This window comes from Parus major, chromosome 19 (assembly GCF_001522545.3).
Source record: "Parus major isolate Abel chromosome 19, Parus_major1.1, whole genome shotgun sequence".
Classification (NCBI taxonomy): Eukaryota; Metazoa; Chordata; class Aves; order Passeriformes; family Paridae; genus Parus; species Parus major.
This window is the reverse complement of record NC_031787.1, coordinates 5,951,126-5,964,622: the sequence shown is the minus strand read 5'-3', so window position 1 is coordinate 5,964,622 and position 13,497 is coordinate 5,951,126. Positions and strand designations below refer to the sequence as shown.

The 13,497-nt window shown below is 40.3% G+C and overlaps 1 protein-coding gene across 1 annotated transcript; it reads right to left on the bottom strand.

Moving 5' to 3' along the window:
• Positions 1-511: 511 nt before the first annotated feature.
• NSRP1 (nuclear speckle splicing regulatory protein 1) lies at positions 512-13,223 on the bottom strand. The gene is made up of 7 exons (XM_015646999.2): positions 13,121-13,223; positions 11,986-12,073; positions 5,680-5,736; positions 5,392-5,523; positions 4,653-4,860; positions 3,960-4,068; positions 512-2,111 (listed from the first exon to the last, which is right to left on the bottom strand). The coding sequence occupies exons 1-7, from the start codon at positions 13,138-13,140 to the stop codon at positions 1,091-1,093; spliced, it is 1,635 nt and encodes a 544-aa protein (XP_015502485.1). The 5' UTR covers positions 13,141-13,223; the 3' UTR covers positions 512-1,090.
• Positions 13,224-13,497: the final 274 nt, after the last annotated feature.

Sequence of the window (13,497 nt, the reverse complement as noted above, 5' to 3'; positions counted from 1 at the left end):
TCACTGCTCAGTCTGCTGAACAAATGATAAGGGAAACACCAATTTCAAACCCTTTTTCTTTAATATGTAAGTTCACCCTATTCTAGCATAAGAGTGATAAACTTAGAACAAAACAAAGTGAAAGAAACAATTTAAAGTGTTGAAAATCTATTCCAAAAGCTACAACCACAGTCAGACATCCTACTCACCTAGTTGGAAGATAATTTTATGCTTGAATATGAACCTTTGAACAGAAGACTGACAAATCTAAAATATCACTGAACAAGCAGATACAATATATGTATATTGTGTGTATATATATACACAATACATATATACATATATACACAGATATATTGTATGTGTATATATATTGTGTATATATATATACAATATATATATATCGTATATATATACACACACTATATATATATATATATAGTATACTGTAATATATGAAAACACTCATCTACCTTATTCCATGAAAAAAAGATGCAGTAAAATAACCTATACATGAAAATAGACCCACACATCTGATCCAACATGTATCTTTATTGACTGTTTCTGTACATCAGGTCCCCAGATCAAAACCCACACATAATATAAAATTCATATCTCAATATGCATATATCTTACAAAACTCCACTCTACATACAGAAACCTCCAAGATCATTATTCAGGTTGGTTTTCTTGCTTTTTCACCCACTTTTACAGGTTTGCTTCCCATTTTTGAGAGCAGCAGTGGGGAATGAGTCCTTCTAAGGGCTGAGAACATCTTGGTTTCAGCAGAGTTTTGGCTGCTGAAAGGAGCAGGGGGATGCACTCTCACCTTATATTGTTCAACACTCCCAGGTCAGTCCAAAATGTCCATGTACCAAGGACATGGTACTGAAGGGCAGGGAGGACAGTCAGCCACAGTTAACATTTCAACTGTACAGACAGACTAAGGGTGTGTGTCAAAGAGACCCATTGATCCATCCCAAAAGTTGTTCTCTTAAGGGACACAAAACTTCTCAAAGGAAAGCCAGGAATAAATAGGTAGGATGACCTGCAGAGCAGTGGCCTTTCCTCTTGGCTGACAGCCCAGGTGTTTGTGCCCAGCCCAGGGCCATCAATCCTCCTCCTTCTCGATGTAAGGTTTGGTGCTGACCCGGGCCATCTGCCGGGCCAGGTACCGGTCCCGTGCTGACATCACCGTCTCCTCGTTGCTCCTTTTGGCAAATTTGCTCAGGTTCTCAGATGCTTTCTGTGCTTGCTCTTTCTCATCCTTCTCTCCTTCTCCAGCTTTACGTTTCTGCTCAGACATTTCAGAGCTGGAGCTTCCTTTCTCATCCACCTCTCTGTCTTTTCCCCTTCTCTCTTTTCCCAGATCACCATCTCCATCTCTTTCTAAAGATGTAGGAATACTTTCCCTCCTCTCTCTGTATTTCTTTTCATCATTGCCATATTTCTCTCTCCTCTCCTTTGCATGATCTTCCCTTTCTCTGTATTTCTCTCCTCTCTCCTTCTCTCTGTCATTATATCTGTCTTTATCATTTCTTGTTCTTTCTTTCTCTCGTTCCTTTTCTGAGCCCTTCTCTCTCTCCTTTGCCCTCCTCCATTCTCTGCCATGTCCCTCCCTCTCTTTTCTTTCCTTCTCCCTTTGTTTATCATCTTGATCTTCCCTCCTCCTGTAGTGATCTCTATTACTGTGATCCCCGTGCCTGTGTCGCTCCTCCCTTTCCCTCTGGTGCTCCTTTTCATGGGTCCTACTTCTCTCATAATCCTTTTCCCTGTACTGTTCATCACTTCCCCTTCTGCCTGGCCTGCTCTCTCCCCTCTGATGACCTGTTTGGACTTTGGTATGTGGCCCTTCCTCCACACTGGATGAGCTTGGTGACCTGGAATGCCTCTGGCTTTTGTGATGTTTAACCTCCTCTTCACTGCTCACAGAGTTCTCTCTTCTTTTTTTCTTTTTCAAATTTACTTTACTATGCTTGTGTCTCTTGTCATCATCACTACTATCAGTTCCTAGGTCAGTGTCAGCATCTGGATTATTTTCTTTCTTAAAGGTCTTCACTCTTTGTCTTTCCAGTGGGCATTTGTTCCCTTCATTGGGTCCATCCTGAGTGTTGGGTTTTTCTTCCTTTATCCTACATTTTTTACATTAGAAAAAAAAACCAACATTAAAACACCTGAATGCTTGGACTTTTCTACAAACTGACTTCTGGTCAGGACTTAGGCAAAAGATGCTGCTGAAAAATCCAGGGAAGCAAATCTGTCTGTGGCTCAGGCTCCAGGAACTCAGCACAAAGTATCCATATCTGCCTCACTGGTGAATGTGACCTGAGGAATTTATCTGAAAGAGTGACTATGGTAAAGTATGTGCAGCCTCCATCTAAGGAAAAAAACATTGATTTGTGTTCCTGTGTAAGCCTGCTGGCAAGTTACAGGTTTTCCTGTGTGTTTGGCCCTCTATTCATGTCAAATAATTATCCAGAAAAGAAGCACACTGTGTGTTTTGTTGACAGAGGGAGGAGCATGGGTTTTTTTCATCTAGTATTTCTGAAGACCTAACTTGAGGATAGACGGAAATTAGTAACTTTTAACAGCTCAATTATTCTTAATGCAAAATGCTGACCCATGGAGGGGGTTATGCTTTGTCATTCTCTTCTGGCTGATGAGGAAATCCATGTTTATTCACACAAGCCATATCTCTTCCATTTAATCACACAGCTTCAGGAACAGCCTGTGGGGTACTCTCATAAGTCATCACACACCAGTGAGAGTCTTTGTCTGCTGAATGCTTGAAAGCATGGACAACCTATGAACAACTAAAAAATTACACTGAAAAGTTTGGTAATTTACTTGGTAATCCGAATCAGAGGTGGATCACTTTAGGGACACTTCTGAGATCTGAAAATTGAGCTGTTTTCTCTCTGCATCCTGCTGTATCACCATGAGAAAGAATAAAATTAAAATATACACCTGAGTTTATTTGAAAGCCTTGCTGGGAACACCATCTACAGGACAATTTGTTTCCCTTGAATTAATTTTATGTGCCACTAAAGGAAATTTTCTTAATTTGATAGATTAAAAATCCATCATTTCAAATGCTCTCTACAAAATCACATCATCCTGAAGACTTCATGGAGAACTCCCTTCAAGCACCTGAGTAACTTCAGTGATCACTTTCTTCACTTAGGCTAAGAATTTACATTCTAACAGTCCAATCTCAGATTTAGAAGATCTCTTGAAGAAAGCTCCATTTTCTTTGTGATAGCAAACACTTAACTAGTGACATCCATGCTTTAAACCTCTGTCAAATGAGGTTTAACCTGAATTAATTGTTTCAAATGAACAATTGCTGCATACAAGAAACATCCCCTTCATCACATTTATCCACAGGGCAGAATGTTACCATTTCAAACACTGAAATAATTCAGTCTCATCTCATTACTTTGCTTTGGAATGTTCACACATTCAGGTGTCAAAATACTCCCACTGGATTTCCTATATATTTGAGTAACTTTTTTACCACAGCATCAACACTCAATTTAGTTTTTATGCAACTAAATGTGGAATAATTACCAAGTGAAGAGACTCACATTCTTTACAGAAAATGCATAGCATATTCATTTCCTATGATATACTGCTATTTTACATCTTGTCTTCCTCATTATTCAAAATGTGTAACTTAATACAGATTGCTAAATATTATGAAAACCAAAGAAAATGTAGGTTAGAATAATACCAAGCAGAACTACAATCATAACTGTCATCTTGCTATCTTTCAGACAGTGTCTCTGTCCTGCTTAATTTCTGTGTCACTGATGACTATTAGTTATTTACCAAATAATTCAGTTAATCAGCTGTATGGAATTACCAGTTTACCTTACCACTGTTTTAGTGCTCTTTACCTAATCTTCCAGTGACTGTAGAATCACCAACAGTCAAATGCTGTTTTTTATACCTGAAACCCTGTTGAAGTCACATCCTACCTGGCTTCACGGAAGCTGCATTTAGGCATCTCTTCTTCCCCCACACGCTGGTTTAAAAGATGTCTGTAGAATCCACTGAGATCCCTCTGTTTGGTCACATCCAGGTATGCTGAAAGGAAGGGAGGTTGGATTTACTGTGCCATAAATACTCATCACACACAACTCACAACTGCTGCACACCACCACAACTGCAATTTCCATCCTGGAGGTTTTCATATCTGAAGTGGAAAAAGCCCAGACTAACCTGATCTGGCCTCACAGCAGACCATGCCTGGAGCAGGCATCTGGAACAGGTGACTGTCAGAGTTTCACTCCAGCCCAGTTCATCTAATGATCCTACATCCTGTGCTTTACATCTACTCCTGATCCTTACCAGAGTGTCTGAGGTAAGGACTGGAAACATCACTGTGCCCCAGCCTTATGAGTCTTCCTTTAACAACTGACCCCCCCATAAAAATTGAAGTACCAACCCAAACAGTACTGACACACAAACAGAGGAGCTTCATCTGTTCCATTTGTAACATGTGCAAAGGAAAGTAACAGACCAAGGTTGATCTGATTCAGGATCTGCTCTGGTCCTCTTTGATTTTAATTATCTCAAGCCTCACACAGAGACCACCAGATGAATACACTGTAAATCATGTACACAGCCCTACTTATTTTTCAGGACAATTATTTCACTATGAATCTCACCCTCAAGAGCTGATTCTCTTCTTTCTCTCTCTTCCTCCTCAGCTCTTTCTTGCAGCTTCTTCTTATAGGCTGAAGTCACAAAAGCCTCTTTATCTGCAAACTCTCCTCCTTCCATTTCACGCTCTTTCTGAATTTTTCTTTCCATTCGTCTTTCTTGTTCCTTCTTTCTAATCTCAGCTGCTTTGAGGATATTATGGATGTATCTGGGCTGAGATAGAAGAGAAAAAAGTTACCATGCTGAGAGGTAATTGTGGTGGCTGAGAAAACACGGATTGGGATTGATGGAGATGTTGAATTAAGTTGGTAATGGGAGAAAACTGTCAGGAGAGGGAGAATGTGCTCTCCCTCCATTTGACAGCTATCCAAAACAAACTGCTGTTCCTTTCAGACCCCAAACACAGCACGTTTCCCAGTACCAAGAGAAGCTGCTGTATTCAATCAAAACAGTCAGCCCATCTTTGACTAAGAGGATTTTTACTCTAAATAAAATGCTTTTTTTTATTATTTTCCATCCCTCCATCTTCCTAACTGTAACAACCTTGCCCTTCTTTTAAGGAGTGGGATGCTTCTTTTCATCCCCAGAACCTGACAAGAGCCTTCAAATGAACTAGAATAAGCAACAATGAAAGTATCAGTTGTCAGGATAATCCAGCAATGCTTTCAAGTTTACAAGTTAACCAGTCATGGTTACCCCAAGCAGACAGATTTGAACAGACAGGATACATTCTCAGGTATTGACCTTTTTGTCATCATTTCCAGCTAACAATTTGGCACTGCTTTCTTTTTTCTTCTGCTGCATTTCATCATAAATACTGTCATATTCATATACTGTAGCATCTTCCTCTAAAGCCTTCTGAATCTCCAATTTAGTCTGAAACAAAAAAGGGAGGAGGAGAAGATATCAAAATAATAATAATGAAATCTTTACTATTTTCAAATATTTCATTCCTATATTGTTATTTAAACAGATCTATAGTATAAACTTATCCATCAGAACACTGAGAATAAATTAAAAATAGTCCCTTACCTGTTTCATAGCTTGCTTTTTCAATGCTTCTTTTTGAAGACTTTCCCCAACAGTTGGCTGTGAGAAGGACACATTGCAGAAAAAAATTAATTACATTGAAAAAGATAATATTCTTTTTCTACCATTCCAACAAACAATTATACAATAGTCCAATTACAGACAGGTGTGATGCAGAAAATACTGAATTCTTTCTGCATGTCCATCAGAGATGCAGCAGTCACAAGCAGAGATACTGACAATCACATGAAAAAAGAAAAACTGTATTCATAGTTAAATACAAACATCTGCAAGGATTTGATGTTTATTTCAACTCTCATTTATATCATTACTTGTGTATTTTTAGAAATAAGAGCACAGCTAAACAGCACGTACTTCAAATGTTACTGTTTAATTTCTCAAGATAAACACACTAGAAAATAGCATTACTAATCTTTCCTAAGAAGAAACAGATGCCTACTGAAAATATGTTTTCTAATCATACTGTCTTTTACCAAAAAGCTTTGCATTTTAGTTACTTTTTTTTTTTTTTAATTAGTTTTGACCTAAACTACACATCTATCTTTTCTCAACCAATAGGTAATAGTGTTTATTAAACAGATCCACTATAATGGCAGGACAGGTATTGTTGTTTATGTAATTAAATATTTCTTAATCTTAAAAAGCAGAAATAGGAAGGAAAAATCCTTTTGCATTTTAGCAGCTTTCCAAGTTTTGCAACTTTAACTAATACATGCTGTGTGTCACATTTATAAAAGGCAGAGATTCTGTAATTTGTTCTGTAATTTGTTCTTAATAAAATTTAAAAATGAAAACCAAGTAGCAGGGAGCTTGGCAGCAGGAACTAAGATCTTTTGAAATCAAACAGAATTAGCACCATTTAAATTCAAACAGATCCCCTGAACATGAAGGCTTTTAAATTAATTTGATGTTTAAAATAAAATAATAACATGCTGTGACCCCTCTTTCTTATTCTATTAAAACTTTAACAGATATGTCAACAAGGAAAAACACCAAGTGCTTTTCCACAGTTTTCTACAGGACAGACTGTAAACAGCACAGATCTTTTTTTTCCCACTGGTTAATTTCAGAAACAGGGAAGTTGTGCAGGGATGGAGTTTCATTTTAAGTGACTCTGTGCACTCTGTCTCTCTTCCCTCCTCAGAGGTGCCTTGATTTGGCCCCTGGGCAGTGCTGTGTGAGCAGACACTGGCCCTGTGCTGAGCACCCAGTTCCTCCTTGGCACTGGCAAAGATTAAAACCACAAATTCTCATCCATTTCTGTTCCTTTACCCAGCTGACATTTTCACCACCACAACGACCACAGGAACACCTAATATTTTTGGGGCCTCTGTCACCCACCCAGGATGGGACTAACAAATAGGTACAGACAGTCATCACCTCTAAGAGATTTTTTTTTCCTGCTATGGAAAACATAAATAATAAAAGTAGTTGCAAACTCCTCTGTGTTTTTTATTTTTTAAATGTCAGAAAGCTAGTATCTCAGAGGAGTACCAAATAATTCTAGACTCAGCAAGAGAAGATGCTAAGGTAACACTGTCATTATTTGGAGAAATACATGTTATCACAATAGAATCCACTGACCTCAAGATACCTTTGTTCATCTCCCACAAACACATGACTTTCTTAAGTAATACTACAATCAAACCCCCCTGAAACACAGAACATTCAAAATATTCCTTCCTAGCTCACTCAAAGCAAAGGATTCAAAGACAAAGAAGAACTCAAAAGGGCACATATTCCCAGTTTTCCTGCTGCTAATTATTAAATGCAGACTTAGATTAAATCCATCTCTGCTTTCAAAAGGTTAAACCCTGTGGCTAATAAAGGGAAAACATGATGTACACTTTACGGAAGAAAAGCCCTGCACTGATTCTGTGCTCATCACTAGAAAGCAGCTGTTTCTATTACCCAGGTGCAGACAACCAGGTAAGGAAGCAGCCCAGGCCTCAGGCTTTAGGAAGCTGAGCCTGGCAGACATGAGCAAGGCACAGAGCTGACTGTGGTATCAGGGACTGCACCCTGTCTGCTGCAGCTTGCTGATTATTTGGACTAGAACTGGATACAGTCTCTTGTTTATTTATGTAGCTGGTTGGATGGTTGACTGGGGGAAGTAGATAGTGGATTATTTAGTTTAAAACCTACAAGAATCCTGGCTTAATTAATCTCATATTTACTTCTGCTTACAACGCTGAAGAACTCTAAGTTCTGAAGAACTGATGTTCAGAAATAGTTTACAACACTGTCTTTAATTCTATGACATACATCTTCTTTTGAAAAGGCTATAAATGAGTCAGTATAAACAGTCATTTTAAATTAGCACAGAACACACATCAGCATTACACAGAAAACCTCAATTTCCTCCTGGGTCTTGGGAAAGAAGATGGTCCTTTATTTGACACATTGAAGGTCATCCTGAAGGTTTCCTCTGTGGGAAACCCTTACACTGGTTTAACAGAAAGGTACCTCAACAGTGAAGAAACTCCCCTGCACTATCCCAGAAAGCAGGGGCTCAGTGAAAAACAAAACAGATTCTGAAGTTACTTTTACAGAAAAAGTTCTATTTCACCAAAATATCTGAAACCCTGCTTAGAATGTTTTCCTTGTCTGCCTACATGGAATAAATGCACTGATCTACAAAGATCAGGTTAACACTAAAGTAATATATAATCCTCATTATTGGACATAATGATGGTAAAGAAGTCCATCTGCCATTTCTCCAGACTGGCAGTAAGTTTACAGAAAACAAACACCTTCCCCAATGGTTTATGGTGGACAATTTCCTGTTGTGCTGTGAGCTCTGATAGATGAGAACTTCCTGTCCTTTTGTATTGTTTACTTATCAACTGCCCATTTATTAAAGGCCCTATAAGCTCAGCAATCTGTCTCATACTTCTTCCCTCCCTCTAGTCAAGCTATTCTTCTGAAGCACAAAGTTTATAGTTCAATATTTTCTGGAAGGCGAAAACATTTTAACCCTATCCTGTGAAAGGACATAGAATCAAGGAACTCTGAGAAATAAGGCTCTCCAGTCTACCACTGCTACCAGACCATGGAATATAGCTTGTAGACAACTGAAAAGGTTATTAAAAAACAAAACAAAACTGGTTTTGTTTTCAAAAATGGTAATTCAAAAATGAATTACCCCAATCTGCTAACATTTCTCATGGTTCTCTCCATTAATTAGCTCCTTCTCACTCTAAAATGAGCTACTTACACCCTCATATAAATGGAATTTGGAGTGAATCCTTTTGGCCCACCCTCACAGAGAACTCTACAATCCAAGTACAACCTGCACATGAGACTCCAGTCATCATAGAGCTAAAAAACAAAAATCACATCAGGCAACAAATTCCTCTCACACAATATGAGTCATGGCTACTAGCAAAAGATCAAGTGAATGAAGATGAAAAACAAGTTATGTACACATAATTAGCTTTTCTCAGCACTCCATCCTAGTTTCCAGAAACCAGATCAAGGACTTCCTGAACTGGAGGATGCACCTGAACCATTGTTTCACACCAATCCTTTAATTTGACTAATCCTTTTCTGAATCCATTTATATTTCTGGCTGTGCCACAGTATTCTGTGGTAAGGAGTTCCACATCTTAACTACACAACTTCCTTTTGTTTCGATTAAACCAATTACTTGGTAATTCCATAACACAAGCTACTGCTCATAATATGAGAAATGGCAACATCACCTTACTTCTCTGAATTATTCTTGATTTTACATACATCTTCTTGAGCTACTGTTTTCTACTTCCTCCTTCTCAGAAAACTCCTTTCTAGGAGCCCCTCTACTCTACACAGTCTTACTCTGCATGGAAACTGCTGCATAAACTCTGGTCAGCACCAGCATCAATTACTCAGCAGATCCTTTTAGTCAGACTCTTCCTTTGAAAAGTTGCAAAGGGAATGGAAGGATCCATAAGCAAAAGCAAAAATCTGAGCCTATAATACAGAGTTTTCTGTTTATTTTCAGTTTCTGACTGCTTAAACAATTTATCTTTTAGGTGGTACCCACCAAATCCAGCTGATACATTCACAGAACTGTTCACACAGGCTCCACAATTCCCCTCCCAAATTTAGCACCTACTGAGGTCTATGTACAGTTATTTTTTCATCTTATATTAACAAATCGGTTTTGAAAGACTGGTACAGTACAGGAACATATGCTTGTAATTCTGGTGCAATCATGTAACAGAAATTTTATCTGCTGTACCACACAGATAATTTCAACTAAACTCTGAAGGAAAAAGGGAACAATGAACATAACACAGATTGTCAAGCCACCTTTTCCCAGTCAACACTGTATTTCCAGAAAATTTCCATCCCAGATGCTCTGTTCCTTATGAACTAACAAAAAGACCAACTTCAGCAACTTACAGCCATTAATGTACTTAACCACAAGGAAAAAAAAAAAAAAAATCCAAATTCCTTCAGCAAGGGTAGAGGCAAAATCTGAGTGAAAAATGCATAGTAATGGTTAAATAAAAGGGAGCAAAAGTTTGGTATCTAATATATAATCACAGACAAGTCAGGTGTGCTGATTTCCCAGCACAAACTTTATTAGAGTTCAGTTAAAAATACATAATCTCTAGACATTTGAGATGTAGTTCTGACTGATAAAGTAGCAGACAGGAAATGAAACCCCTCCCAAATGCTGCTCCTTATCTTGAAAAGCTCTGAAATCATTACTGAACTAATAAAGTAATTCTGATTTTTTTTTTAAAAAAACAATCTTTTTTGATAAAGGCAGTTATGAGATTATTACTTTTTGCTGGGTATGTACCATACTGATGAGCAAAACAACTTTTAAGAGCTTTTATAACAGACTCTGACAGTGAATCTGTCAGCTTTTCTGAACGGGAGGATACTTTTTAGCTGTTAAGCTAAAAGGTGGCAGACAGCATCACATATTATTTAACTAGAATTTTTAGCATTCTTTCGTTTCAATGTTTAGATATTAACAGAAGATGAAGTGAAGAAATACAAGACAGCCTCCAGGAAGGTTTCCAGACCTAGCAAATAATATTTAATGACAACAGGTTGAATGAGGTTTATTCCTGGGATCTGGAAAATGTGAGGTCACATCCTTAATGCAGAGAAAGACACCAAATTCCATGCTACAGGGAAAGTGCTCCGTTACCATCTCCAGCAACTGTATCTAAAGGAAAGCCTCTCTTTATAGTCACAGTGGAGGGATGCACCTCTGAGGATCACAGCTAAGTGAGGAAAGAGATGGGATTTAAAACATTCCTGTCCTGTTTCCTGTAAGCTGCACTGAGGCAGTTTCATGTTGAGGGTTGAGTGGACATCACTAGAAAGGTCCTCAGCCCTTTCATGCCCTGTAAAACAGGAGCTCAGACACCTTCAGCAGCAAAATTCCAGATTTTGTAATGGAACCAGGTACACAGGGGCTGGGAAATGCTAAATCCAGTCTTTCTGTGATATAAAATTAACTACTGCTAGTTAATTAAAATAAAAATAGATTCTAAAAGTAAATATTTTGGCTAGTCAGAAACCAACCAAAATTATTTGACATTTTATTAGCATTGCTTTTCTTCACCCAAAAGAGCAAGCATGGAGCAAAGCTCTAGGGAGGAAAGAACATATTTGTAGCACAGGGTTCTGTAAGCCCAGCCCATATCACAGCCCCTTCCTGGACCTTTCCCGTGCTTCCAGCAGCACATCCAGGTGGGATTTACACAGCACACAGTGCCCTCTACTGGGGCAGGTACAGAGTGAGCATTTTGAACCTAATACTTTGAAAGAAATTAAAGATTATAGAAAAGAACACTCTCACACAATATCATACATCTTCTCTTGCTTTAGAACTTTTGGGCTGTACAGCTTTGCTTTTGTTCCCAGTATGAACATCATAAAATCAATTACATCAAATTTGGGTGGAATGAGCTAAAGGATGAAGCACACATAACTACCACACTTTAAAGTTAGCATTTGAGTGAGACCTATTGATTACTACTGGTCTTTCTATTTGCAGGCATTCACCAGTGACAGCCAACAAATCTCTTTACAAGCTACAGTTAACTCTCATAAACAGGTTGTCACATGTCCTGAACTTCTGCAAGAACTGACAGACAGTAACAAGAAATTATCACTTCCATGTAATGTGTACTAAAGAAAATACAGATCATATTTCACACCCAAACCCAAAACGATGACACATCCTAATGACACTGCCAAAACCTGATGCAGCCATTAAGAGTTGGACAGATTTGCAGAACAGCAGGCAAATTTCAGAAGAAAAATTGTTGAACTGACCTCTTCATCTGACTCCTCTGCAAACACTGAGAGCTTCTTTGAAACAAGATTTTTCTGTGGCAACTTTTTGGGCATAATAAGCCCATATCTAGAGGGGGAAAAAAACCAGTTACCTTTAGTATAACAACATAGCACATTCCAAACCAAAAATCTGCCATTTACCATTTGAGAAGTAAAAGGTCAGCATCAATATAATGTATCAGTTATAGGTGAGCAGCCTTTGCAGCACAGCACACCTGCCAGGTTCTCCCAGAGATACTGCTGTCTTTTGCCATATAAAGTTTCTGGATGCAATGATTGTCCTAAATTAGGACCCAAATCCCTCTTGCCCAGAGTTCTCCAAGTATTGTTCTCTTCTCTCTCAGAAGTAAGAAATTACTGCTTAATCTGAAGGGATTTAGTCTTAATCTATGCCAGGCACTATTCCATGGCTACGTCTGCAGCGCTATAATTTCTTATTTGGCTGGAAATGTGACCACAGGTGCTATGGCAAAGGATAAGATTTACAGACAGATTATGTCGTGCTGAGATTGATTAACCACACATAAACATCTCTTCTGACAAAAGCCCATTTCTGCGCTAAACCCACTTCCCTTTGGTTCTGAGCAACTTCTAAATCGGGGATTTCTTGCCCACCTGCCTTTCCCTGAGTCTATCACCGAGCCAATAGACCGCCCCAGCGTGTATGGCTGAGCTGAGTGGAACACCCCAGCATTCTGGGGGTACCACGGCACCCCTGTGACTGCTGTCTGTCTCCATGAGCCCTGAACCCGCCCTCAGCTCCGTCACACCCGGCCGCGGGCTCCGAGCAGGAGCCCCGGCTGCCAGGGCCGCTGCTCAAGGGTGGCAAGTGTGAGGGCACATTGAGGAGATTCTCATCCTTAAGAGTGAAAAACACCCTCGGGCAACACCGCCGCACCCTCAAGCTCCAGCCCGCTGTTTGAGTTCTGCTTGTTTTTAATAAACAGAGTTTTAAAGTCAGGCCAACATAGCGAGGCCGCGCGGCGGACACCTGGGACAAGTGAGCCCCTGGGCAAGAGTTTTCCAGCGCTCACCCCCAGCGCAGCCCCAAATCCCCCCCGACCGCTGCCTCGGCCTGGCAGGGCCCGCCCGCCCCGACCCCGCCGGCACTCACTGCTTGCCCAGCGCCGCCATCTTGTCCGGCCGCCTCCCCCGCGCAGCCGCTGCCGTTCCGCCGCCGCAGATTCCTCGCGGCCGAGTCCTCCCCGCGCACTTTCCCCGCCCGCCCCGGGGACCCTCACGGCACCGCTCCGTGCTCCCGTTCCGGGAGGGAACCGGAGAGCGGGCGGAGGGGGCTGGAGCAGACGGGGGATTTTTTTAACAGCTCCTTGTCGAGGGGCGAAAGTGCTGATCGGGGAAAGGCGCTGGGGGGCGCTCCCTGAGGGGGGAGCAGCGCGGGGAGGCGGGGGCGCCTCAGGGCAGCGGCGGGAAAGGTCCCCGAGGGGGGGGAAGCTGTGAGGGGGAAAAGCCCCCAAGACGCGCCCGAGGCCG